Below are 24,304 nucleotides of genomic sequence, written 5' to 3' on the forward strand. Positions count from 1 at the left end.
CACAGGCCAGAGGTGTGGGGGTGAGAGGATTCACCAGAGACAGAGTGGGGAACAGAACAGGCAGATCGACTGAAATACACTGCTGAGAGGAGCAGTGGGCGAGTCAGGAGAGGTGAGGTCTGCTGTGCCATGTGGGTAGCTCGAACTCATGCTGCAGTGGCTGCGGACGGCTTCATAGGCTGTGTCTTAACGCCCTGTGCCACCAGGGAGGCCCTGTTTCTAACTTTCAGGGCACCACAGTTCTGTGATTTTCTTTGTACCTCACTAGTCATTCCTTTTCTTGTTATCTCACCCTCTTCACATGGGAAAGCTTTATCCCTGAAACACTTCTCTATCTAAAATTCAAAATTTTAAAACAGGATCTTAAATCTGTGTATATGCTGTCTCCTTCCACTAGAATATAAATTGTGAGAAAGAATTTCCATTGTTTTGTTTTCTGCTGTATCCCCAGTGCTGGGAAAGAGCCTGGCACATAGGAGGTACTCAATAAATGTTGGGTGAGTGATCAAATGAATGAAGCAGCAGTATTCCATCAATAAAGCAAAACTTTTTTTTCCTTCTTTTTAACTTGATAGAATAAAACAAGGTTTAATTCTTTTTTTTTTTTTTTTTTTTTTTATAGAGGCATGTTTATTTATTTATTTATTTGTTTGTTTGTTTGTTTGTTTATACATGCACTGGGTACAGTCAGAGGCGCGGGAGGGTGAGAGAATTCACCAGAGCCAGAGCGGGGAGCAGAACAGGCAGAAGGACCGAAGTACACTGCTGAGGGGAGCAGCGGGTGGCAGGAGAGGTCTGCGCGCCATGTGGGACCCTCCTCCGGTGGCCGGGGAGCAGCTGGGGATCGAACCGGCGCTGCAGAGGCTGCGGGCAGCTTCGCAACCCAGCGCTCAACCGCTGCGCCACCGGGGAGGCCCTAAGGTTTAATTCTTAATTCATGCAAGTGTCGAGCCTCCCTAGTGGCGCAGGAGTTGAGATAACAGCCACTGCAGCATGAGTTCAATCCCCAGCCGGGGAGCTACCCACATGGCGCAGCAAACCTCTCCTGTCTCACCGCTCCTCCCCTCAGTAGTGTATTTCAGTAGATCTGCCTGTTCTGTTCCCCACTCTGTCTCTGGTGAATCCTCTCACCTTCTCCCCGACCCCTGCACCTCTGGCCTGTACCCCAGTTCTTGTATGCATAGATAAAATAAATCTTTAAAAAAAAAATACAAGTGTCATAGAAATATGGTCTTTCAGGTCTCCCTGGTGGTGCAGGGGTTAAAGTCTCAACACTAACAAGCTATCCATCCCTTGACCCACATGGCGCAGCAGACCTCTCCTGTCTCACCCACTGCTCCCCTCAGCAGTGTATTTCAGTAGATCCGCCTGTTCTGCTGCCCACTGTCTCTGGTGAATCCTCTCACCCCTTGCACCTCTGGCCTACACGTACCCAGTTCTTGTATGCATAAATAAATACAATAAATCTTTATTTAAAAAAAGAAATAGCTTTCTTAATTGAATAGAGTATTACCTGGATGAAGTTCAGCCTAGATAATTTTTCACTGATTACCCACTTTTAAGTTTTTATCTAGCATCTGTGTTTTATAGCTACATAAAACATACTGGGAGACTTAGTGATAATTGATTGTCCTAAAGTTTTAGACATTATCCCAAACAAATTAGATACTAAGAGGAACCTAGTAAAACAAATTGACTTATAGAGATATTTGGCATAGGAAAAACATTAGCTGAGTTTGGTGGTCAAAAGCCCTAGGTTATATCCTGGCTCTAAAAATAGCATGCCTCACGCTCTTCAGTATGTTGTTGACTGTTAATATGTTAATTTCTTGGTCCATATTTTTCTGTGTTGGTTGTATTACTGTGATCTTAAGAGTATTGTAGGCTGTCAGAAGCAAAACTAAATTTTCATTAAAATGCAACTACTTAATAGTTATCATGATACTGTACAGAAATTAAGTATGTCTTTACTGAAAGACTAAACAATTCTTCCTGGCTATATATTGCCTTAAGAATCCTTTGCACTCTTAGGTATGAAGCATGTCTTTGTGCAGCTTTGTTAAATTTATGTTCTTTTTCCTAATAGGGTGCATCTGAGAAAGACATCGTGCATTCTGGCTTAGCTTACACTATGGAGCGTTCTGCCAGGGTAAGTGTGCAGAGCTGTTGTGTTTGTGCTAGTTACATGAAATGAAGCTCAAGTGTGTCATCTCAGCTGCCAGACTGTATGTGTAGCGACAGAAATAGCCATTTGTTTACATGTTCCTTGTTTGCATATAGCAAAATGCATGCCTCTTCAGTCTTAAATGATGAGCAGTGTTTTCAGGCTCTTCAGTATGTTGTTGACTGTTAATTTCTCAGTGATTATATAATTGGCATGCCATAAATTCACTCCTTAAAAGAGCACAAAGTAGCCATCACCACCTGTTTTTGTCACCGCATTCTTTTTTCTTTTAAATGATAACACAGTGTAACAAGTGAACTTAATCCAGAAAACAGGATGTACAAGAGCTCAGAGAGCTGGTGTCTAAAACTCTTGAGTGTCCTACTGCGTGAGTAGTTCTCTTTGGCTGGCCTAGTCCTGCACTGAAATGGAGCAGGGTAACTTGTCATAGGCCCATATGTTACCTGTGAGTTTGTGGCTGTTAGAGTCAGAGTGGTCTTCATCGCCTCTCTCCTGTTGCAGCAAATCATGCGCACTGCCATGAAGTATAACCTGGGATTGGACCTGAGAACGGCTGCCTATGTCAACGCCATTGAGAAAGTCTTCAAGGTGTACAATGAAGCTGGTGTAACCTTCACATAGATGGATTGTGGCTGACTTCTTCACTACCCTTTTCACCTCTTCATCTGCAGACCTATCACGAGTTTACATGTAACCACAGAAATCTCTCTCTCATGACTTATTAGATAATGGACACCATTCTCAACAAGCCAATCCAAATCAGCCCCTTAAGAAGAAAGAAAATTAAGGTTAGGGGATCATGTGTAAATGGATAAGTGTGAAAGTAGAAATTACCTATTCCAGAGAGCCATTTGGGTACTTTGCCTTTAAATAAAATGTCTCTTCCATCTGGCTGTGCTGCCTTGCTCCATGGCTGTTTCCCAACACGGTGAAAGCTGTGGCCCAGAAAGCACCTATTGTCCAAGAATAGTCAGTTGCTTGCTGCTTTAGCTGTGGACAAATCTGAGACATGCTGTGACTTTGACACATTTAAGAAGCAGATGTGTGGCATTTTCATAAGGTAGCATGGTCCTTAAGTGAGTTATTGGTATTTTACATCAGCAAATTAACTCCATTTTACAAGTTGCAAACAAAAGCTATTTCTCTTTATGCATTTTATTCTTTTAGAATAAAATAAATACATGCTGCTGTAATAAAATTGCCTTTAATCACTTAACAAGCCTAACTTTGACTGAAACAGTGAATGCCTATAAACATAAATGGAAAAAAGCTAGTATTTTTATAACATAAAACAGTATCATTTATAGCTTATCAATCATGTATTGTTGTCCAGCAAATATAAGATGCCCAATGGAGAATTACCTGCAAATGATGGAGGCTATTTTTATTAAGACTGTTCGAATTTACTAATTATGACATATAGTCCAAAGAATGCAGTAACCTCCTTATCATGTTAATTAATTGTTCTTCTCTTTTGAAGAGCTATTGTGTAGACTAATTGAACGATAATTCAAGTAGAGTGTCCCAGAAAAAAAAAAAACACGTGGTCTCCCTGTTTGGAGTCTGGCTGGTGGCTCTGAGCATTGCCAATGGCCCCCACTCAGCCTGACTGTGTCCTGCACACAGCATCATTAACAGTGGGCTAGAAACATTCGGTTGAGTGTTTTGTTTGGAGTTATTTGGCCAGGGCCTTTTTTAAACAGTAGTGTCCCAATGAAGTACTAGATGTTATTTATGTAAGAATGAGCTTTTTTTTTTTAAAAAAAAACAATAATATCCTTTCAGAAATTTCTAACTACTTTGTAACTGCATGACTTAACCTGGTGATAAAAGCAGTTATTAAAAGTCTACCTTTTCCAAACCTTATGTTTCTTTTCTGTGTTTTCACATTTGGTAGTGTCTCTTAGTAGATGATAAAACTACGGTTGGGTTTCTGAAATTTTTTTAAAGTCATCTACATAACATTTCTTTCCAGTGTATTGTAAATAGCCCAAATTTTATTCTATAATTCTTTTGTTCTATTAAGCTCTATTAAGCAATATCCATGACTATTCTTGGAAAAGAGATTTTCATGCTTAAAACTGATATACTGAAGTAATTCCTGTGCCTTTTTTTAATGAAATTTTTATTAAGGTTTTATTTTGTAGCTTAGAGACAATTACTAATTTAAGACAGAATACTAACCATAATCAACAGAACTGGATATGAGACATGATTCTACCAATTACTTAGTTACCAAATCTGGAGCTTAGCTTTCAGTTAGACTTTGTGTCTGTTTTGTCCAGAATCTGCCTCATTCTGAGCATCTAGTCAGGCAGTAGGTAAATTGCCACAACAGGCACACTGTGCCCTTCCCAAGCATGACAGTATCTACTTGTACTCTAGGTGGAGCACTGAGATGCGTTGTGGGACAGAGTGATGTGAAAATTCAGTTTCACAATATTTGGAACAATACCAGGTGGACAGTAGATTCAGATTACTGCTATTCAGCATTGTGCTAGAAGCACTTGTGCTAGAGCAATTAGGCAAGACAAATAAAAGCCATCTAACTTGGAAAGGAAGAAGTGAAACTATTTCTATTTTAAGTTACATGATTCTATGTATAGAAAATTCCACAGAATGCACACACAAACCTACTGGAGCTAATGAATGAATTAAGCAAAGTTATCAGGTACATTACCAACACTTAAAACATTTTTCTATACACCAGCAGTGAGCGTCTGTAAAGGAAATTAAAACAATTGCACTTACAATAACATACAAAAGTAAAATAGGAATAAATTTAACCAAGGAAATAAAGGTGCTATAAACTGAAAATTAATATTTCAAACAGCCATTTGTGTTTATAGATTAGAAAATCTTACTATTGTTAAAATGGTGCTACTCAGTTTACAGATTCAAAATTCCATTGGCTTTTTTTTTTTTTTTTTTTTTGCAAAATAGAAAAACCAATCCTAAAAATTATATAAAACTGCAAGTGACCCCAAATAACCAAAACAATATTGAAAAAGAACAAGCTTAGAAGATTCACAATTCCAATGTCAAAACTTAGTATAAAAACTACAGCAATTAAAATGTTACTACTGGCATACAAGCAGACTATGGAATAAGATTGAAAGTCCAGAAATATCTGGTCAAATTGATTGTCAACATTGATTCCAACACCATTTGTTTTTGTTTCCTGGGATTGCCTTAACAATGTCCAACAAATTGGATGGCTTAAAAACCACAGAACCAGGAACTAAAAATTGAGGTGTGAAAAGGCAAGATTATGCTCCTTTTGAAATCTGTAGCAAGAGAATTTTTCCTTGCCTTTTCCTTATTTATGGTGGTAGCCATCAATCCTTAGCATTCTTTGGTTTGCAGCTACATCCAGCCTCTGCCTGGTCATCAGGTCATCATCCCTCTGTGTGTCTGCCTTACAGTGACAGCAGTCATACTGGAGTAAGAGCCCACATCCTCTGCTGTATGACCTCTCCGAGACTGGTTGCATCTTCAGTTACCCTGTTTCCAAATAATATCACATTCTTTAAGAAGTAGTGGGTTTTGGACTTCAACATACTCTTGGAGGATGCAATTCAACCCCTAGCACCATTCAATGAGGAAAAATAACTGAACAAAAGGCAGACAAATGGCTATCCACGTGCAAAGGAATGACTTTGACCTCTTATTCCATATACAAACATTAATTCAAAATGTTTCAAAGATCTAAAGAGTAGAAGGAAACAGGATTTGAAAATGCAGTCTTAGGTTTGACATTGAAAGCAGTCTAAAAGGAAAAATGGATTCATAAAAATTAAAAGCTTTTTTTTGCATCAATGGAATTTATCAAGAATGTGAAAAGACAACCCACAGAATAGAGAATATTCACAAACCATGAATGAGTAGGGTATAAAATCTTTTCCTCCTCCTTTCCTTACATTTCACTCTATTTGATGTGCATGTCATACTTTTAAATTATTTAAGGGTAGTTTCTTTTAGCTCTTTGAACATGTTTAAAGTTGTTGATTTAAACCTTAGTCTGTACTTCTAAATTCCAATTTCTGGACTTCATCAGGAATGGTTTCCATGTTTCCCCCTTTAAATGGGCCATAATTTCTTTCCTTGCATATCCTATATTGCGGGGGCAGCGATTTGCTGAAAACTAGAGTATTAAGCAATATAATGTGGCAACTCTGGAAATGAGATTCCTTCCTGCCCCCCACAATTATTGTTTAGTGACTTTTCCAAACTTAATTCTGTCGTCTCTTTTCTTTCTTGTATGTGACCACTCAAGTTTCTATTTCGTGTTCAACTAATGATTGGACAGATTCCTTAATGACCTGAAACAGTAAATCTCTCACCTTTGCCAAGTGATGGGGTACTTGTTGGACCTCACCTCCAGCATTTAACCAAGCAGCTTACATCTCTGCTTTGGTTTTTACTTCCCACTTACATGAAGGCTCAAAGTCAGAAATGAGCATTTTAAGCCTCCTCAGGTCTTTACTGAGCATGCACCCTGCTCTGAATGTGTGCATCGGCTTCTAGATTACAAGGAATATGTCAATCTTCAAAGTCCCCATGAACATTTTATTTCCTGGTGTTTCTTTTAAGTTTTCTGGTTAGCCCGTTGTTTGCCCAAACTGTTAACCACTACCTCATGCAGCCACCAACTTAAAAAATTGCCTCTAAATGTTTTTTGACAAACATCCCCAGGAAAAATTTCTTTGGCATTAGTTGAACTCTTGAGTCAGGACAAATGACAATTTTGCAATGGGCTCTTCCGGGGAACCACCAGGAAAGTCGCATAATGTCAGTTTTCTGGTAATTGAGCTCTGAAGGAACTCTAACCATGACTGCTCTTTCTAGTGGCTGCCATACTGTTGGTTTTCACAGTTATTGTGAGCTATTGATTTTCAAAACCACCGTGGCACTGGATAAAGGGGGAGCGGGAAGGTGAAAATCAAATAAGGAAGGTTAAGAACATGACAAAACCGGATGTTCTTGTTCTTAACAAGATTTTGTCTTCAGTTTGTTTTACATAAATGCTCCCTGCATTGCTATAAAACTTGAGTTGATTTTCAGAGTTCTGAAAGTAGTTAATTTTGACTGCATTCTGCATTTTTTTTTCTCGTTGCTTTTATGAAGGAGGGAATTTTTTGGAGGACCTTGATCCGCTATATGCACTTTTGCTTTTAAAAAGTAAATTTATCTGAGGTTGATGCCATGCCCCTCACGCCACCACACAGTACTCATTCAAGAATAGCTAGCCCACTGGAAGGAGAAGCTAGGGGAACGTGGCGGTGCTTCTCCAACTCTTATTGTAAAGGAGCAGTTTTATTAATCTGATTCATCTTGGTATGTGGTCTTATTTCATGTGACTAGTTCACATGCAACTTGCTGTGCAAGTTCAACAACCTGAGCTGGTCTTTGCTCTGTTCAAGAATTGTCCAATTGCTATTAGAGTTTCTAAACACTCTCAGTTTATTTATCTTATCGCTAAGTAGTAACAAAGTTTGCAAACCAACAAACTTTGGATAGCATTTACTCAGAAACAATCTTCAATCAGCTAGTGCATGCCTACCACTACCACACTTTAAAATATATCTACATTGATTTTCTCTTAAATTCAAGCATCATAGAAATATGTAACGTGGAAAATTAGGATTCCTCATGATTCCAGACTCAGAGATGAACACTTAATATATTTGCTGTTTATGTGCTACCAGTTTTTTTCTATTGTAGGATTATGTGTTTGCTTTGTAAAAAGGGACTGACTCTGTATGATTCTGTGTACATATTTTGCAACTTAATAACTTACTTGGATATGTTCCCATATATGTGTACATTTTCCTCTTTCTTTTTGACAGTCATGGAGGATATTGCTTCATATATATGCAGTAATTATTAATCGGTCCCTGTTGGTAGCTATTCAGGCATAGGTACCATTTTTGCAGCTCAGGCATTGCAACACAGTAGATGTGACAGCTACCAATTCTCTGTAGTGTGCCAAACCTAATAGAGGCACAAAACTTATCATACAAGTAATTTCCAATAACATTTTAAGGTACATCCAATCTTTCTCTATTACAAACATTCCTTGATAAACCTGTTTGCTCAAACTTTGGGCTTCTGTATCTACCTGTGCACATCTGAGAAATAAAGTTTGGTAAAGGATTTACCATTCAAAGAGTATATACTACTGCCCACAATGTTCTCATCTTTTTGAGCTTGGGTTTGGATTGGGGTGATTCAAAAGTCTTCAAGATAGGTGGTCCAGACCTAGCTGGATAGAGGCAGACATTCCCTAGCCAGGACATGGATAGTCAGAAATGTGTGAAGTCAGGTCTAAAAGAACACCATAAACATGGTGAGCAAATCACTCACTGCTTAGACAAAACATGTTTTCCTCTAATTTCTGCTGAGAATAAGCAGCTTCCAGAAAGGTAAACGAGCAATGCAATCCATATCTTTACAAATCATTCCTTGTTTTCAATCCAAAATTTTAAGCTAAATGTTACTTAAACTTATGCTTAACTTTTGCGGTGCTGACTCATAACTGCAAGGAGAAGCCCTGGCAGTCTCACCCACTACCACGCACTCCACTAAGGACAAACGCGAGCTCCAAGTGGAGATGTAACAACGGCTTCAACAGGCAGCAGACTCAGTTCCTCCTGGACCCAATCTGTAACTGTCCTGCAGAAATGCTTCCTGAAGCCTTCTTCAGAGCATGAAGCAGCTCAGTCTGAACCTGCCCCTCTCAATCAGGTCAGTCCTGATAGAACATAACAGGGAAAATTCAAAGAACATGGAGGAAAATTCTGGTCCTCCTTTGGGGTATCCTTGAAGTTTTGAGGTATCTGAATATATATAACTATATATATATATATATATATATATATATATATATATATATATATATAGTTCCTTGGAAAATAATCTTGTAGGAAATGTAGCACCGATACTAATAATTCTTTAAGAGCCCCTTGCTGACATGAAAAATTTTAATGTGATACCTGCACATCTGACTAATCACGGGAACCTACCAGACCCTGAGGGGTGCCAACATACTGGCCCCCCCAAACCCGGCAAGAGCACACTCAGGACACTGCTGTGTTACCATCCAAATAGGAATAAATCCAGGGGTCAGGGTATATATGTCACAGTTTTTTTATTGAGATTTAGGAAGAGTCAGCCGGGCGTGCCCCCTGTCCCAGTTTGCCCAGGCCTTCTGCTGCGTTGGTGACAGCACTTGAGACTGTGTGGGACACCGTTTCAGTGACATCCTTCACCACTTTGTCCCCTTTCTCCTGGGCCTTCTTTAAAGCATCCGCAACAACTGTCAGGAATAAAGAATGTCTCTGTGAGCAAAGTAGACATTTAAAGTCACATGCTGGACTTCTGTCACCATACGTGGCCTGCGGGATGTCAGATGGTGCCGTGGCACAGAGGGCAGTGGAGCCCTGGAGGAATGCATTTAACTTTGGTTTTATTTCCCGAACAGCTTTGTTTATTCAGTTCTGAGCGAGCATTTGCTCATGAATGTTTAGGTACTTCCTGTGAGCTGCCTGCTTATATCTTTCAGTCATTTAGGTCATATTGGATTATCATTTCCAGTACAAATATTTTTCTGCAATTGTGGTTTTTCTTCTGGCTTGGCCTGTAGACTTTTTTGTTTTTATTTTTTTAAGATTTATTTTTATTTTATTTATTTACGCATACAAGAGCTGGGGTGTAGGCCAGCAGTGCAGAGTGGGGGAGGGGTGGGAGGATTCATCAGAGGCAGAGTGGGGAACAGAACAGGCAGATCTACTGAAATACACTGCTGAGGGGAGCAGTGGGAGAGGTAGGAGATGTCTACTGTGCCATGTGGTTTATTCCCTGGCCTGGGATCGAACTCGTGCTACAGTGATTGGAGATAGCTTAATGGTGAGAAGACTTAACCCCTTGTGCCACCAGGGAGGCCCCTGTAGACTTTTTTAATATGGAAAATTGTGAAGCTTTATATTGTCAAGATCACCTAATATTTCTTTTATGGCCATTGGGTTTTCTGTCATAGTTAAAAAGATCCTTCCTCCTCTGAGATTACACCTATGGTCTCTTCAAACAATGTAATAATGTAATGCATTTATATTTAAGTCCTTGATCCATTTGGAATATACTCTGTTATAAGCAATGAGGTATACATAGGCTTTTTACATAGTTCTATTCACACACACCGCAAACATTTATGTAAACCTGTATTTATATAAATATATAATTTTATGTGTTAAATAGTTTGCTGCCACATAGTCTTTTGTGACATGATTTTCACAACATTCCACAGAGACAACTATCAGAATGGGCCCTGCTTTAGCAAAGTATGGCCTGTTGCCTTGATGAGCACAGATAATTGCATACCAGCTAAAGGGATGCAACGTCAGGGTTAGAGCTTGACCTGGTTAGGCAAAGAACAGGTTACACCCAGTCTCTAGCTTCCTTCCTTCCCTCCAAGCCCCAGCCTCAGCAATACCTTTCCCTCCAGCCTCCTTGGCGTGCTCCACCACTTCCTTCACCATTCCCTCCACGGCATGAACTGTGAAGATGAGACAAGGCCAGGGTGAGGACACCAGACAAGCGGATTCTCTTCACAGAGGGGCCCAGATAGCTCTGGAATGCACCCGCACCCCCACCCCCTTGTGAGAAAGACTCATAGATGGCTTCTCTACAGAGCCTTGCAGGGCCTGGTTTTCAGGAGACAAGTTGAGTGAGCCAGATAAGGGCACGGGGTCCTCCATGCCGCCTGGCCTGGCTGCATCCGGAATGCCAACAAGCAGTCCCTCCTGCCAACTTGGTACCTGGAGCCCTGGCTGGACCTGTTTCCCAGGTCACCCCACTCTCCAGCTGTGTAGCTGCCCTGCTGCAGCCAGGTGGAAGCTACAGGAGGAGGCTGAATCCCCAGTTCCCCTCCAGCAAAACCAAGTCTCCCAAAGCAATTACTTCCGGAAGAGGGAACTTTGCTCCCAAACGTTAAACGTTGTTTAACGTTTGGGTGTTAATGTACAAGAAATGGGAGATTTTGGAGTCAGAGCTGGTTCTGATTCTAACTCCATCCTCCACAGCTTGATTCCCCCATCTGTAGAATGGGAATGATACAGAACTCAGGGCTGGTAAAAGATGAAAGAGGGCAGTCAACACCAGCTGCAGTGCTAAAGTAAATACAGACATGTTTGTGGTCTTTCAGAAAGAACAGGGAACTTGGATACAAGTCATTTTGCACAAAGTATCCAATAGGTTTGAAATCTGGATTGGCCTCCCTGCATACAGCTACTGAGCTTGCATACTAAAAAGGGTTTCTACAAACTTGGAAGAAATTGAAAATGTCCTTTGTATAAACCCCGGGGACTGACTTTGAACAGAATCAGTCTTGGTAGTTTCTCAATGAAGAAATCTGTGAAGATTTAGCATTAAGGTAAAATTGAAAATCCACCTTTTTTCTGTGTAGGATATTCAGAATAGGTTCCCCAGGTTTCCAGAAGAAGGATTCAAGAGGCTGACTGTTCACCCAGCACCCAGGGCCTCCTTCTCCCCCTAGGGGCCTCTTCTGGGCTGACCTCCCTCCTGGGGCTCAGTCAGGCCCCAGGAACAGGCTGGCAGAGCAGGTCTGACAGAGGGAGGGCTGTTTGAGGCAGTGGGCCTCATGGCTCCTCATGGCTCCTCATCGCTCCACCTGAATTCCTCTTCCTCCAAATTCTCTACCTCTATCCTATCCTAGTCAGGGATGATTAGCCAGGGTTCCCCATGGAGCCAAGACCTGCCCAAGCCAGCTGTGATCAACTTTGGATGGGCCCAATCCCCTGGACTGAGGGAAACATCGAGGTAGAAAGGGCCTTGGGGTCCTTACCAGCTTCCTCAGTGGCCTTCTCTGTGCGGTGGGCCAGGCCCTCGGCAGCGAGCTTCCCCAGACCTCCCAGCATTGTGCAGAGCAGGTAGCAGTCAAACAGGATGCTGAGGCTTGGACCAGTGTGCTTTTATAGATGCCTCTGACTGGGCTCTAGGGCATGGGCCCTCGCCCTGGCCAGTGGGAGGCTGGGCCGTGAGTCAGTGCTCAGGCGGCAGGAGGAGGAGCTTGGGTGGGGGCTCCCAGCTACTTGGCTGAGGCACTTCCCTCTGGCAGCCTGAGACCCTCACAGGCTTTACCCCGGGACGCTGTGATGGGCAGCTCCAAGGAGCAGAGCTGACACTTGACAGAAAGGTCAGTTTCTGGACATACCCTCTCCTAAGACAGGGGGCCTGAGCATCTTGTGGGATGACAGGTACTTGGGGACAGCATCCCTGCCACCCTGTGTCTCAACCTTCCCACAGCCTGGACACTCATGGACCTCTAAATAGGCCTTGGATGTCCAACTTGCGGTCCAGGGACCCCAGGGTGGTTTAGTCAGAGGTTTGAGAGTTCAGTGGGTCTGGGGCCCTGGCAACCTCTCAGGTCTGGAATACAAGTGGAGAGGGAACTGCTTCCCTACCCATTCCCAAGGACCTTGGCTCTGTAGAGCCCCTCCACTGGACAGGTTAGGGTCTCCGAGCTGTGTATTGCCCAAGGCAAAGGAGGACACCTCACTAAAGAGCAGTCTCATCATCCCTGGCTGGCAGTCAGCTGCTTCTCATGCGCGGGCTCACCTGAGTGGCTTAAATGGGACAGGCAGCACGTGAAGGAGCTGACCCTCCCTGCACCTTGGGGCCTGACCTCTCAGGACCTGACCTCTTGGAGATACACTGTGAGGTCAGCAGTGCTTGCTGGGAGGTCCTGGATGGGTTTATAAAGGATCCTATCACTACTAAGTGAGGAGATTCTGACCTTGGTAAGAATTTCCAGAAAGTAGCCCTATCAGCCCCTGATACATCACAGGCTTAGGGGACCAGCCTGACTGCCTAGTCTTTTAGGATAGAGAGGGATGTCTCCAGTCACCTGCCACATGCCACTTCCTTTAGTCACTAACCCAAACTAAGCCTCAGTTTCCTCATCTATGAAATGGGGACAACCATGTCTTCCTGGCCATGTCACTGACAGCCAGTGGAGTCATGCAAAAAGCTCTCAATAAATTTCTGCTCCCTCCCTCTCATCACTGATGTGCTGGGGAAGGGCCACAGGGCAGAAAGCCCTGGCCAATCAGAGGGTAGGTCTAAGAGTGATGGGGGGATGAGTCACCCTAAAACCAGAGGGGTGGAGCATATGACCCTCAATGACCAGGGGTCATAGAGGAAAAGACCTCCCTAGTCCTTGTTCCTGGGTCCAGGCCTTGGACAGGAATCTGAGGCTGACTCTCCGCAACAAGCTCCCTCAGCCCTCAGAGCTACTCAGGATGGTGTGACAGGGACTAATTAGTGTTTACCCAACCACAGGCCCTCACAGTCTGGGCCCTTTGGGTTTGAGAGCCGCCCCCATTCCTGGGTGGTGTTGGGAAGCCTCGGGTTGTGGCCAGTTTCCTTGGGTGGGCAGAGTGTGCTGTGGGCAGCAGTAACTCAGGGTCATGAAGTCACAGTCCCACAAGTGCATCTCCCCTGACAGGAAAGGATCAAGTCTTAAAATTTGGAGGGGCCCTTTTAAGAAAAGGTGTACAATACTACTCTTCCATGGTTTACACATATGTATGCATGATTCTATAGACTCAAAAGGGGCCATGAAAATGGTGGGCCCTGGACCTTAAGCAATCCAAATGACTTGATACAGCCAAATTCCAGAGTATTATTCTCAGGGCATTGGGGCAACGTTGCTGAGGGTGGGGCAGCTTCTGGGACACCATTGTTGGAAATTGGGCTGAGAGACCCATAGTAAACACTCCCTGCACCTATCAAAGTCCCTTTTCTGTTTCCTCCGAGGTTGTGTCTGTCATACCCACGGGGGTCTTCTATGAGCTTGTTCCCCTGACCAGATGGTGTTGTTATCCACCAGTTCTGGGATGGCCGCAGACTCCACAAATCCCTCCCCATCAATCCCCACCCTAAGGTGCTCTTCACAGTCTCCCTCCCCTGAGGAGTTCACCAGTCCGATACAGGCCCTTGTCAGGGCTCAGTCATTCAGCAGGTCTCTGGCACAAATGCAAATCCAGAGCACAGCCTACTACGGTCTCTGGCTGTACTTTACCCTCACCAACAGGCTCCTGCTGCCCTCACCACATGTCCCCTACCCACTTCCCTGGTGTGAGCAATCTGACTCCAGTGACATCATGGCCCGGATCTGCTGGCAAGGCTAGGTCCTGACACAGATTTCAAATGCTGTATAGGGAGAAAGCAAGAGGCCTAGAGAGGCCAAACTTCCTAGGGCCAGATGTGTGCCCCAGACCTTGGTGCTCCGGACCAGGTCCAGTCCCACTTGGCCTTCCAGCTCCAGCTGCGACCAGCTCCCTGTCCTCTCAGAATCCATGGGTCCCTGAGGACTGGATTTCTTTCTAGTCAAAGAACCTGGGACAACCCAAAACCCTGTAAGGTTGAGGATGACTCCATTGGGAACTGCTCCCTCTAAGAAGAATCCTGGTCTATGGTGGGTCTCTTGAACCCAGGTACCAATGTCAGCCCATCCTGAGTCAGAAGTTCAACCCTAGAGCAGGGAGACTTGAGTCTTGACAGGAGCAGACTAATCCTCCCAGTGGAATTTTCCCAACAACCCAATTTGGCAAAGAGCCAGTTTGCTGCTTCATCAAGCCAAGGAGAGTCACTTTTTCAAATAGCAATTTGCTAACTTAGCAATTACCAATTGCAAAAAAAAAAAAAAAAAGGGTTATTTTCAGTACTTAAATACTAGTGCTGTCTGATATCCAAAGCATGACGATGTATTGTGTGATTTGAAGTGCAGATGTCATGAATGTCAAGTTTTGTAACTGCCTACGTGCCTCTGCTTTCTCCTACTTCTACTTCATGGATTTGAATGCACAGTATATACTGGATCACATATCCTGCACACACCAATTCCGCCCAGCCACAGGGGAGCCAAGTCCAGACTCCTGGAGACTTGGCTTGTCAGTCACCAAAGGGAGACTTCCCCAGCATGTCAACACTCATATTTCCATGAGGGTCAGAAATCAGAAGGCACATCAAAGGAGTGCTGAGCAAAGAGACTGTTCACAAGGGTGTGGCCAGACTTGAGGGAACCGATGAAGGATGGTAAGGCACCCAGAGACCAGCAGGTGAGAGTTGTTACCTTCCCTGGCTGGCAGGAGCAGGGAAAGAACCATCTAGACCTCAAGGTCTGTAGGGGAGGGTAATGGGTTTGGAGCTGCCCAGCAAGAAGGGAGGGGGGAACAGTCTTCTTCTGATATCCCCCATTGACTGAACCCACCCAGGGCCCAAAGTATGGGAGCCCAGATGAAGCAGTCCAAGAGGGTTGCAAGGGCAAGGGCAGGGAGGGAGGAGCATGTGGAAAGCAGAGGTGGATTCTCTGTAAAGAGAGAATACCGGGCCTCCCTGGTGACACAGGGGTTAAGGGGTTAAGCATCTTACTACAAAGCAATCCGAAGCCTTTGTAGCATGAGTTCGATCCCTGGCCAGGGAGCAACGCACATAGCGTGGCAGACCTCTCCTGACTCTCCTGCTGCTCCCCTCAGCAGTGTACTTCATCAGTCTGCCTGTTCTGCTCCCCGCTCTGTCTCTGGTGAATCTTCTCACCCTCCCACACCTCTGGCCTGTACCCCAGCTCTTGTATGCATAAATAAATCTTTTTTTAAAAAAGAGTTATTTATTTATACAAGAGCTGGGGTACAGGCCAAATGTGCAGGAGGGTGGCAGGATTCACCAGAGACAGAGCGGGGAACATAACAGGCAGACTGATGAAGTACACGGCTGAGGGGAGCAGCGGGCGAGACAGGAGAGGTCTGCCGTGCCATGTGGGACCCTCGCCAGCCGGCCGGGATTGAACCCACGCTGAGAGGCTGCAGACAGCTTCACAATGCGGTGCTCAACCGCCTGCACCACCAGGGAGGCTTGCATAAATAAATCTTTAAAAAAAAAAGAGAGAGAGAAAATACCAAGTCAACCTGCCAGGCCTCCAGGACTGGTAGTAACCAGGCAACAGCTTAATTCCAAATAATCCCATTTCTCCTTCTTGAACCTCTGTGGAGTATGGGAATACAAGAAAAGCCCATCACCAATATACATGTCAAATTTAACTTCAGAGAAACTAGGATACTGGAAAGGCATGTAAATCCAGAGCAGGTGAGTCCAGCCCAGCCAACTGGTGAAGACAGGACCAGGCAGAAGAGCAGCAGTGGGGTGGGGATGGGAATAGCTGTGGGGGTATCAGATGTTACCAGCAACACTCACTTCCAGGGGGACCCTCTGAGTGACAATGCATTCACGTAGTACTAAGAGGCGAAGAAAGAAAAGGAAGACACCCAAGGAAGTCCAGAGGTGCCAGCCAGATCTCAGAGTTCCACCTTCCAAGAGAGAGGCAAACCTTTGCAAAGGCAAGGATGAATCCCTGGAGGCTACAACTGGGGAAAGAAGGCTGCCTGTAGAATCTTCCTAAAGTGAGTTGTGTTCTGAGAGGCAGAGATCACAACTCCACAGGTGAGTAAGTGCTTCTGTGAAAGAATGGCAATTTCCTGAGCAAAGGGTCCTGGGTAATTCCTTCTCCATAAGATTTGCCTGCTGATGTCTGGGAAAATCCACTGCAGATTTCACCTTCAAATTCCTAACAGCCTTAATACCACACAAATGTGAGGTTTTTATGAGTGATAGGGTGGGTTTCTTTCTTCCAACTGAACAAGAACTGAATTGCAAAAATAGTGTGGTTTCCATGTCTTCCTCACGCAGAATCCCTTGATGGCCATGTCTTATATACGAACAGCATAGTGGTCAGAACCAGGGGAATTAACATCAGCATATTTAACTAAATAAAACTTGTAAATATTTAGCTAAATACACAGAGTATTTTAACAGTAAGTTGAAATAAATTTAAATTATTTCAGTTACAAAATTAATATATTGGCCAAACTAAAGACCTTCTTGGAATTTTATCAGTTTTTCTACTAGTATCCTTTTTCTATTTCAGAATTCTCTCCAGGATCCTACATTGCATTTAGTTATTTCTCCTCTGCTGCAGCTTTATAGGACTATGATTAACAGTTACTCATGTCTTTCCTTACTCTCAGGACCCTGACATTTTAACCTGTATGGAATAGTTGTTTTGTCATTGTTCCTGGTTTGGGTTTGCCTGATATTTTCTCGCGACAGGTTATGCAGTTTTGGTAAGAGAATCACAGAACTGATATTGTAGTACTTCATATCACAGAATTCCAGATGTCTTGTTTCTAGCCATGGATACACTACAATAACCTCATGAGACTTGCTTTAAGTTACCAGCTCAGGTCCCAGGTGTCTTCTCAGTACATTAGTAAATATTTCATTTTTGAGGAAACTTCCAGAGGACTGACCCCAATCAACCCAAGATAAAAGAAAATATTTTAGCAAAAGATATGGCAAAGAGCTTTTAATATTTTCAGTTGCAGATCAAAGACAAAAACAAAGGTGTGGCTCAGGTTAGAGGAATGGAATGTAAATGCTACATGTTTTCACAGAGTTGAGATGAGACAGCCAACAACAACAAAAAAAAGGCAGGGGGGTGAAGTGAAAGGAAGAAAATTCTGTCCCTTATCTCACCTGTAATTCTATGGTAATCAGAGTTGAGAAGTCAAGTGGTAGATGTTTCAGTGTATATACGAGCACAGGGATGAATTTAAAGGAGTGGCATTCTACTGACTAAAAATGGGGGTGCAGTTCAAAAGGAAGATGGGAGGAAGGGATACCACCCGAAGATACTTATTTAAGGAAAAGTCCTCCACCTGCAAATGTAGTCATTTGTAAGGGCAGCCAAAATGTAATCTTAGTGATGACAGTGTGCCCCGCTAGTTGGGAAACTGGGATTTGGAGAATGAGAAAATTATTTGGGGAGTTACCAACAGAAGAATAGATCGTTGGAGACTTGACTGAGACCCAACAGGGTCAGGGACCCCTCAACCAATCTGGATCAACTGGCCTCATGAACATCATGGAGACAGACCTGGGCTCTCATAGGCTTCCGTGAACGACCCTGGCATCATGCCCACTGTGGTCCAAGCAGAGGGCAAATCACAAGTCCAACCTGGTCATAACCCTAGGGCTCAAGGTGTTGGGGGCATAGAGATGCACAGAAATATGCAATTGCATGGTGTCACAGGAACACAAGTTGCACAAGGAGAGTGGGTGTAAAGAATTGCAGTAAAGAGATGGCACCATGGTGAACCTGGCAATGTCTGAACTCATTGTGATCCAGTCAGAGAACAGTCATTGATGCACTTACTTAGCAGATGTTGCCAGAGCTCCTCCCTAGGCACTGGGCGTGCACGAAACAGTATGGGAGACTTGGCTTCAGTCTCATGGACAACCATCCCAGAGAAGAACACAGGAAAGTGATTCATTGAGTAAAATTGTGGAAAAGAAGTACAGGGGATGTAAGAATGAATAAGCAGTGACAATACCCATTCTGAGTGTGTGGGTGGAGGGTATGCAGGGGGGAGTTCAGGGAAGCCAGCTTCTGAAGGATGTAAAAGCAAGCTTCTCCTAGATGGGATAGTTTGGGGTGGGGGGCAGTGCAGAGAACTGCAGCCTGGGGAAAAAAACTTAGGCAAAGCCCCTGAGGCAGGCAGGAACCAGTGAAGAGAAAGGAAGAAAGGTCAATGTCATGGAGGCAGAGAGGAGGCTGGGGAGAAGGGTGAAGCCCATAAGTACAGGACCTTGGCATCCAGGTTACATGGGGAGCATTTAAGCTTTTGTTTGCAACAGAAAACCTAATTCACAGTGGCTCAAACAATGAGGAAACTGCATCCTCTCCCCTAACTGTGTGGCAGTTGCAGGGCTGGCTAATTTAGGGACTGAATAAAGTAATCCGGGCAGCAGGTTCTTTCATCTCCTCTTACTGCCCTAAGCATAAATTGACTTTTCTTTATGCTTCCTCCTCCTGCAATTACAAGAGGCTGCACTCGTTCTAAGCATCATTTCTAGCCACAAAAATGTCCAATAGAAGAGGAGGGACTGTCACTAAATTTCTTTTCTTTTAATTTTTATTTTTGGAAAGGAAATATCTTTCCTAGGAGCCCTTTGAGCCTCAACTTGATCTCTCCTCCCTTTGGCTGGAGCTGCATCTGAAACTCATTCCAAAGACAATCACTCATAAGGAGAACAGGATGAGGGGTTGTTGGGCCAGTGGCATCTCCCCCACATCTCACAGAAGATGGATGAACACCAGAAAAGAGGTGAAGGCTCTGCCAGTCCAGCCACTGCCTCCCAGCCTCCCAACCCTGGCATCCTCTCCCCAAGACAGGGGGTCTGGAGATGCTGGAAGCTTCCCCAGCTAATTTTGCAGACTGAAGGATTCCTTCTTTGGGGGACGGTTAGCAAGAACTGGGCTCAGCCCTGGGGCGAGGGTGGGAAATGCTGGGGGGTGAGAGAACTATTGTCGTTTGGGGAGGGCTTTCAGTCTGGGGAAGAGAAAGGTCCCCTGAGCAGTTGCGCGCACAGCGAGATGGGGCCGGGAGGATGAGACACTGGCCCCTGCCGGTAGGCTGCGGAGCCGGCCTGGAGTCGCCAGCAAAGGAATGAGGAGTGTTTTTCCTCTCAGTCTCCCCAGAAGTGGGAAGTGCCCTGGAATCAATATCGGTGAATTGAAACGTGATGCCTGTGTATGTGCTCGCCCAGACGGGCACAAGATCATTGTGTGCTGGAGAACAACAACGTGTGCAGATGCGCGAGGAGGGCAGCGGAACAGGGCGTCGCCGGCGAGGTGTGGCCGGGGAGAGGGGGCGCCGCGGGGGCCGGGCCGGCGCCAGGGCGGGGGCTGCCCGGTGCAGCTGTGAGTCACCCGCCACCAGGGCGTGCCCAGGGCTGGCTCGCGTGCGTGGAAACGTGCTGCAGGGGGTGGGACATGTTTGCGGGACCCCGAGTCCGCCCCGGGGACGCCGGCCTTGGCCGTGGGACAGAAAGTACCGGCGCGCCCGGGAGGGTTGGGGTGCTCCCGGGAGGGCTCCCGCAGGGCCGGCGCACGCACACTTGGGGGTGGCCAGAACCCGGTGCCCACGAGCGCGGCCCCGTGCGCCGCAGGCTCCCCCCAGGGGCGTGTCCAGGGCGGAGCTCCAGCCGGCGGCGGCGCAGAAAACTGCCCGTCGTCGGGGCGTGCGGGGTCCCGGGGCGCGGCTGCGCCCTCCCAGCCCAGCGGGGTGACTCAGGCGGCGCGGCCGCGCCCCAGCTCCCCGCGGGGGGAGGCGTCGCCGAGGCCCGGCTCCCGTGACTCCGCTGGGAAGTGCTCGCGGCCATCGGGCCGTGAGAGGCCCGGCTGCGCCCACCTTCCGGGCAGCTCGTGGAAGCGGGTCCCGAGCCCCGGATCCTGGGAACCCCGCGGCCCCCGCCCCGTCCAGGGCTAAGGCCCTGATGAATGTGGGAACTCGGCGTCGGCCTCCCGGGGGTGGGGGGCGCTGGGTTCCTGAAACGGAGGGGGCGGCTTGCAAGGGGGGCAGGAGCTGGTTAGCCAATTGAGTTAAGGGGGGCGCGAGCGGAGAGAGGGTCCAGCGGCAGGAAGCCTCCGGGGACGCAGTTGAGACGCTGGGAACCGAATTCTTCTTTTTTTTTTTATTTTTTAATTTTTAATTTTTTTTTTTATTTTTTAAATAGAGGCATGTTTTGCGCGCGGGGCCGGGCTTTGGATTCCGGGCCCTGCTCTTGGCGGGAGGGCTGAGTCCCGCGAATGAGGAGGCTCGACGGCCGCGGGGTAGGAGTATGTGCTTTAATGAGGCGGCAAGCCACGGGGCGACCGATGCCCGGAGGTCATGCCTGGAGGGGAGTCACCCATGTCTCTCTTCTGTCATTTCGAGAGGCCGAATTTTTTCCCGAAACCAGAGATACTCTCAGAGGCCTGGTTAGCAGTCTTGTCGACCGTTTCCTGCGTAGATTTGACCACGTGGTCCATGGCTAGGGAAGGAAAGGAGAGGGCAGGTGAGGGTGGGGCTCTGGAAACCAGAACCTTGCAGGGTGAGGCTGGCCCGGGTGTCCCTCCCCAGGAAGTGGGCCTCCGAGCAATTTGGGCAGAGGGGTGCAGAGCAGAGGATGCACTTGTGCAAGGACTGGATGGGATGGAGAGAGGGGTTGCCTGTCGCCCGTGCCCAGCCCCACCAGACCTTTCTGTCCTGCCTCTGCGGCTTGATCCATCACTTGCTGAGCCGCTGCTCCTGCTGCCGTCGCTGGAAAAGAGAGATGTGACCTTTAGTTCCTTTTGAGGCACCATCAGCCACAGGGTCCCCGCGGTAGCTGTCCCCCATCTATCTGTCTTAGAGTATTCCCTCTCAATAGCATTTGAGATAAGGCTCCTCGACCACAGGCGCCCAGCCATTGAGGGGCAAGAACCCTTTCCATGCCTCTGGGGTATTGTTTATTTATAGGCTTTGGGCACCTCCCCTCTGGCCTGTTTCTGTTCCCATCTCAAGGATGGCTGGGAAAGTGAGACTCAGAGGAAGAAAGGCAGTGCAGGGCCAAGATGGAACTGGCATCTGCTGTGGCTGCCGCTGGGCATGGCACAGGAAAACCCATGTGCCCCCTTAATAACTCCTCAGAAGCCTGACACAGATGCCTGAATTCCCTTTTAGTGCAACCTTAGTGCACTGAGGCCTCTAATGTTTCAAGGCCCTCACACCAACTCCTCTCTTCTGTGCCTGCCTCCATAGGGCAACAAGCAATGATGCCAGAGCCTTTGTGGGCAGGCTGCTTACAGCATTAGGAAACAAGTGCAGAAAGGCGGTGCCTTCCAAGGTCAGGCCTTCTCCTTTGGGCCAGACTTTGTGCCTGTAGGCAATAGGGTTCCCAGGGGCTCCGGGTAGACGGGTGACTCTGGACTCTGGAGACCTGACTCATCCTTGCTGCTGAGCAGGAAAGGGCCTGCTGGGGGTGGGTGGGGGTATCAAGCAGACTCTGGATCTGCTGCTTACAGAGACCCCTGGGGTCCTTGTCTGGCATAGCCAGTCAGGACCACAGAGAAGGAGCCTTCGCACCCAGGTTACAGATGGGAAATGGGAGAGTGAGGCCCAGAGGGAGGATCCTGTAGACAGGAGCTTCCTGGTAACATTTTAGTCTGGGTGGTAACTGTGGGCTTTTCCTGGGACTCTGTGAAGGACGGGGCTTGGGTGTTTGTTGACAGAGGTGTGTGTAGGACAGATTGGGTGTTGTAATCCCAAGGGCAGCTGAGTTGAGCACTGGAAGGGCTGATGCTAGTGAGCCTGGGGTCTCTTCACATCCCCTGCCCCCTCTCATCAACCCCCTCCCAACTATGTAACCTCCAGTCTGAGGAGGAGAGAGTTGGAGATAGAGAAATTGGGGACCTAGGGCCTCCCTGGTGGCGCAGGCGGTTGAGCACCGCACTGTGAAGCTGTCCGCAGCCTCTGCAGCACAGGTTTGATCCAGGCTGGCCAGCGAGAATCCCACATGGCAAAGCAGACCTCTCCTGTCTCGCCCCCTTCTCCCCTCAGCAGTGTATTTTGTCAATCTGCCTGTTCTGCTCTCCGCTCTGGCTCTGGTGAATTCTCTCACCCTCCCGCGCATCTGGCCTGTACCCTGGTTCTTGTATAAAAATAAATAAATATTAAAAAAAAAAAAAAGAAATTGGGGACCTACCCTGCAGGGGGTGAGGGTGAGAAAGCCCTCTGGGTGAGAGACTTAAAAGTAAGGAGACAATTATTTTGGAGGAAGTAGGGGAGTTGGGCTCAAAACAAAGGCCAGTGGGGTGTCTGTAGCCACTTCTCCCACCCCAACAGACCCTATGCCCCTCACTCCGTGGACCTCAACAAAACAGAGGATACTCCTAGGATTTATACTCTTTCCTTGGACCTCCACCTTCCCCTCTGGACCTGGATGGGGTAACTGGGCGGGGTGGGGGTGTGTGGAGACTCCCACTGCTAACCTCCTCAGGTTGCCTCTGGCAATGCTTACTGGGCTCCCCAGTCTGTTGAGGCACAGCTGTTTCCCCAGTTCCCTCACCTTGTCGGAACAAGCTTCCTTCAGGGTCCCTGCCTCTCAGGGAAGAGGGAGCCCAGTGGCTTCTGCCCCGGTGCACCCTCCCGCCGCCTGTGCCCGGGATTGCCCGCTGTCCTCACCCGCTTCCTGAGCAGCTCCCTCCACTTGCTTCTTCAGGTCAGGCAAGCCCTTGCTGGCCATCGCTGTGGTGTTTTTCAAGGTTGTCAAGGGTAGCAGCAGCAACGTTGAACTTTGCTCACAGCACCGCTCAACTGGAGCATCAGCTCTGGTTTTAAAGGCGCCCCAGGGCTGGCCCGCCCTGCGGGGGACCAAGGGGGGAGCCAGGGCGGTTCCTGGCAGCCAGGCTCAGGGGAGTGGCCGGGCCCTGCTCCAGACTTTGCCAACCCCCAGCACATCCTGACCTCAGGCTGGCAGAGGTAGGAAGGCAGGGGAAGTGCTGTGGGTGGGAGGGCCCCCCCCATCTCTGCTAGACTACCCCTCCGTTCCTGGCTTTGAGGATCCCTCAACCCATAAGTGGCAGAGTCAGCTCCAGGTTAGCATCTCAAGGCTGGAGTTGAAATTAACAATAGCAACTGCCTTTTATTGAGCAGTGTTGCTGCACGGCGTTACAGCTTCTTGTATAATCTTTACAACAAGATTGTAAAGTGAATTAGGTGTTATCAGTTTACAGGAAGAAACTGAGGCACAGAGGATGAACTGGATCTCACCTAAACTCACCCTCCTTGGTGGGCTGCAAAGCCCAGGAGCCTTGACTGTCTGCAAGGGAGCACCCCACACTCTCGGCCATGTGCCCGGCCGCCCCTGAGACCCCGCGGGCACAGGGAGGATGGGGTGAATCTTTCCGCTCCAGGAGAGGGCGAGGGCACGTAACCCTGGGGTGGGGGGCGGGTAACGGAGAGAGCGGTCCCTGTGGGTCCGCTGTTCACCGCCAAAGCCGGACTAGTTAGGCAGGAAATACGGCTCAGAGAAGGCAGGAAAGCACCTCAGGCCACATAGCGCAGAAGGGAGCGGCAGAGTCCCCAGTCCGTGGAGCACTCAGGTCGCCTTTTCCTGAGAAGGGCGCGTGGCGACCGTGGGGCTCGAGGTGGCGCTGGGGTGGGGGTGATGGTTAGAGACCTG

The 24,304-nt window shown here is 47.1% G+C and overlaps 2 protein-coding genes across 2 annotated transcripts in view; one reads left to right on the forward strand and one right to left on the reverse strand.

Annotated features, from left to right (window-relative positions):
* The window catches only part of GLUD1 (glutamate dehydrogenase 1), a 31,560-nt gene extending 28,020 nt beyond the window's left edge, over positions 1-3,540 (forward strand). The window contains 2 exon segments of the mRNA XM_037495918.2: positions 2,087-2,149; positions 2,687-3,540. Of these exon segments, the coding sequence (XP_037351815.1) occupies positions 2,087-2,149; positions 2,687-2,806 (183 nt within the window). The 3' untranslated portion in view covers positions 2,807-3,540.
* Positions 3,541-20,787: 17,247 nt separating this feature from the next.
* ADIRF (adipogenesis regulatory factor) lies at positions 20,788-23,442 on the reverse strand. Its single transcript, XM_037496451.2, has 3 exons — positions 23,305-23,442; positions 21,340-21,402; positions 20,788-21,133 (listed from the first exon to the last, which is right to left on the reverse strand). Exons 1-3 carry the CDS (start codon positions 23,363-23,365, stop codon positions 21,027-21,029), a joined length of 231 nt encoding a protein of 76 aa, XP_037352348.1. The 5' UTR covers positions 23,366-23,442; the 3' UTR covers positions 20,788-21,026.
* Positions 23,443-24,304: the final 862 nt, after the last annotated feature.

This window comes from Talpa occidentalis, unplaced genomic scaffold (genome assembly GCF_014898055.3).
Source record: "Talpa occidentalis isolate TD23 unplaced genomic scaffold, MPIMG_talOcc4v2.1 talOcc4.8, whole genome shotgun sequence".
Classification (NCBI taxonomy): domain Eukaryota; kingdom Metazoa; phylum Chordata; class Mammalia; order Eulipotyphla; family Talpidae; genus Talpa; species Talpa occidentalis.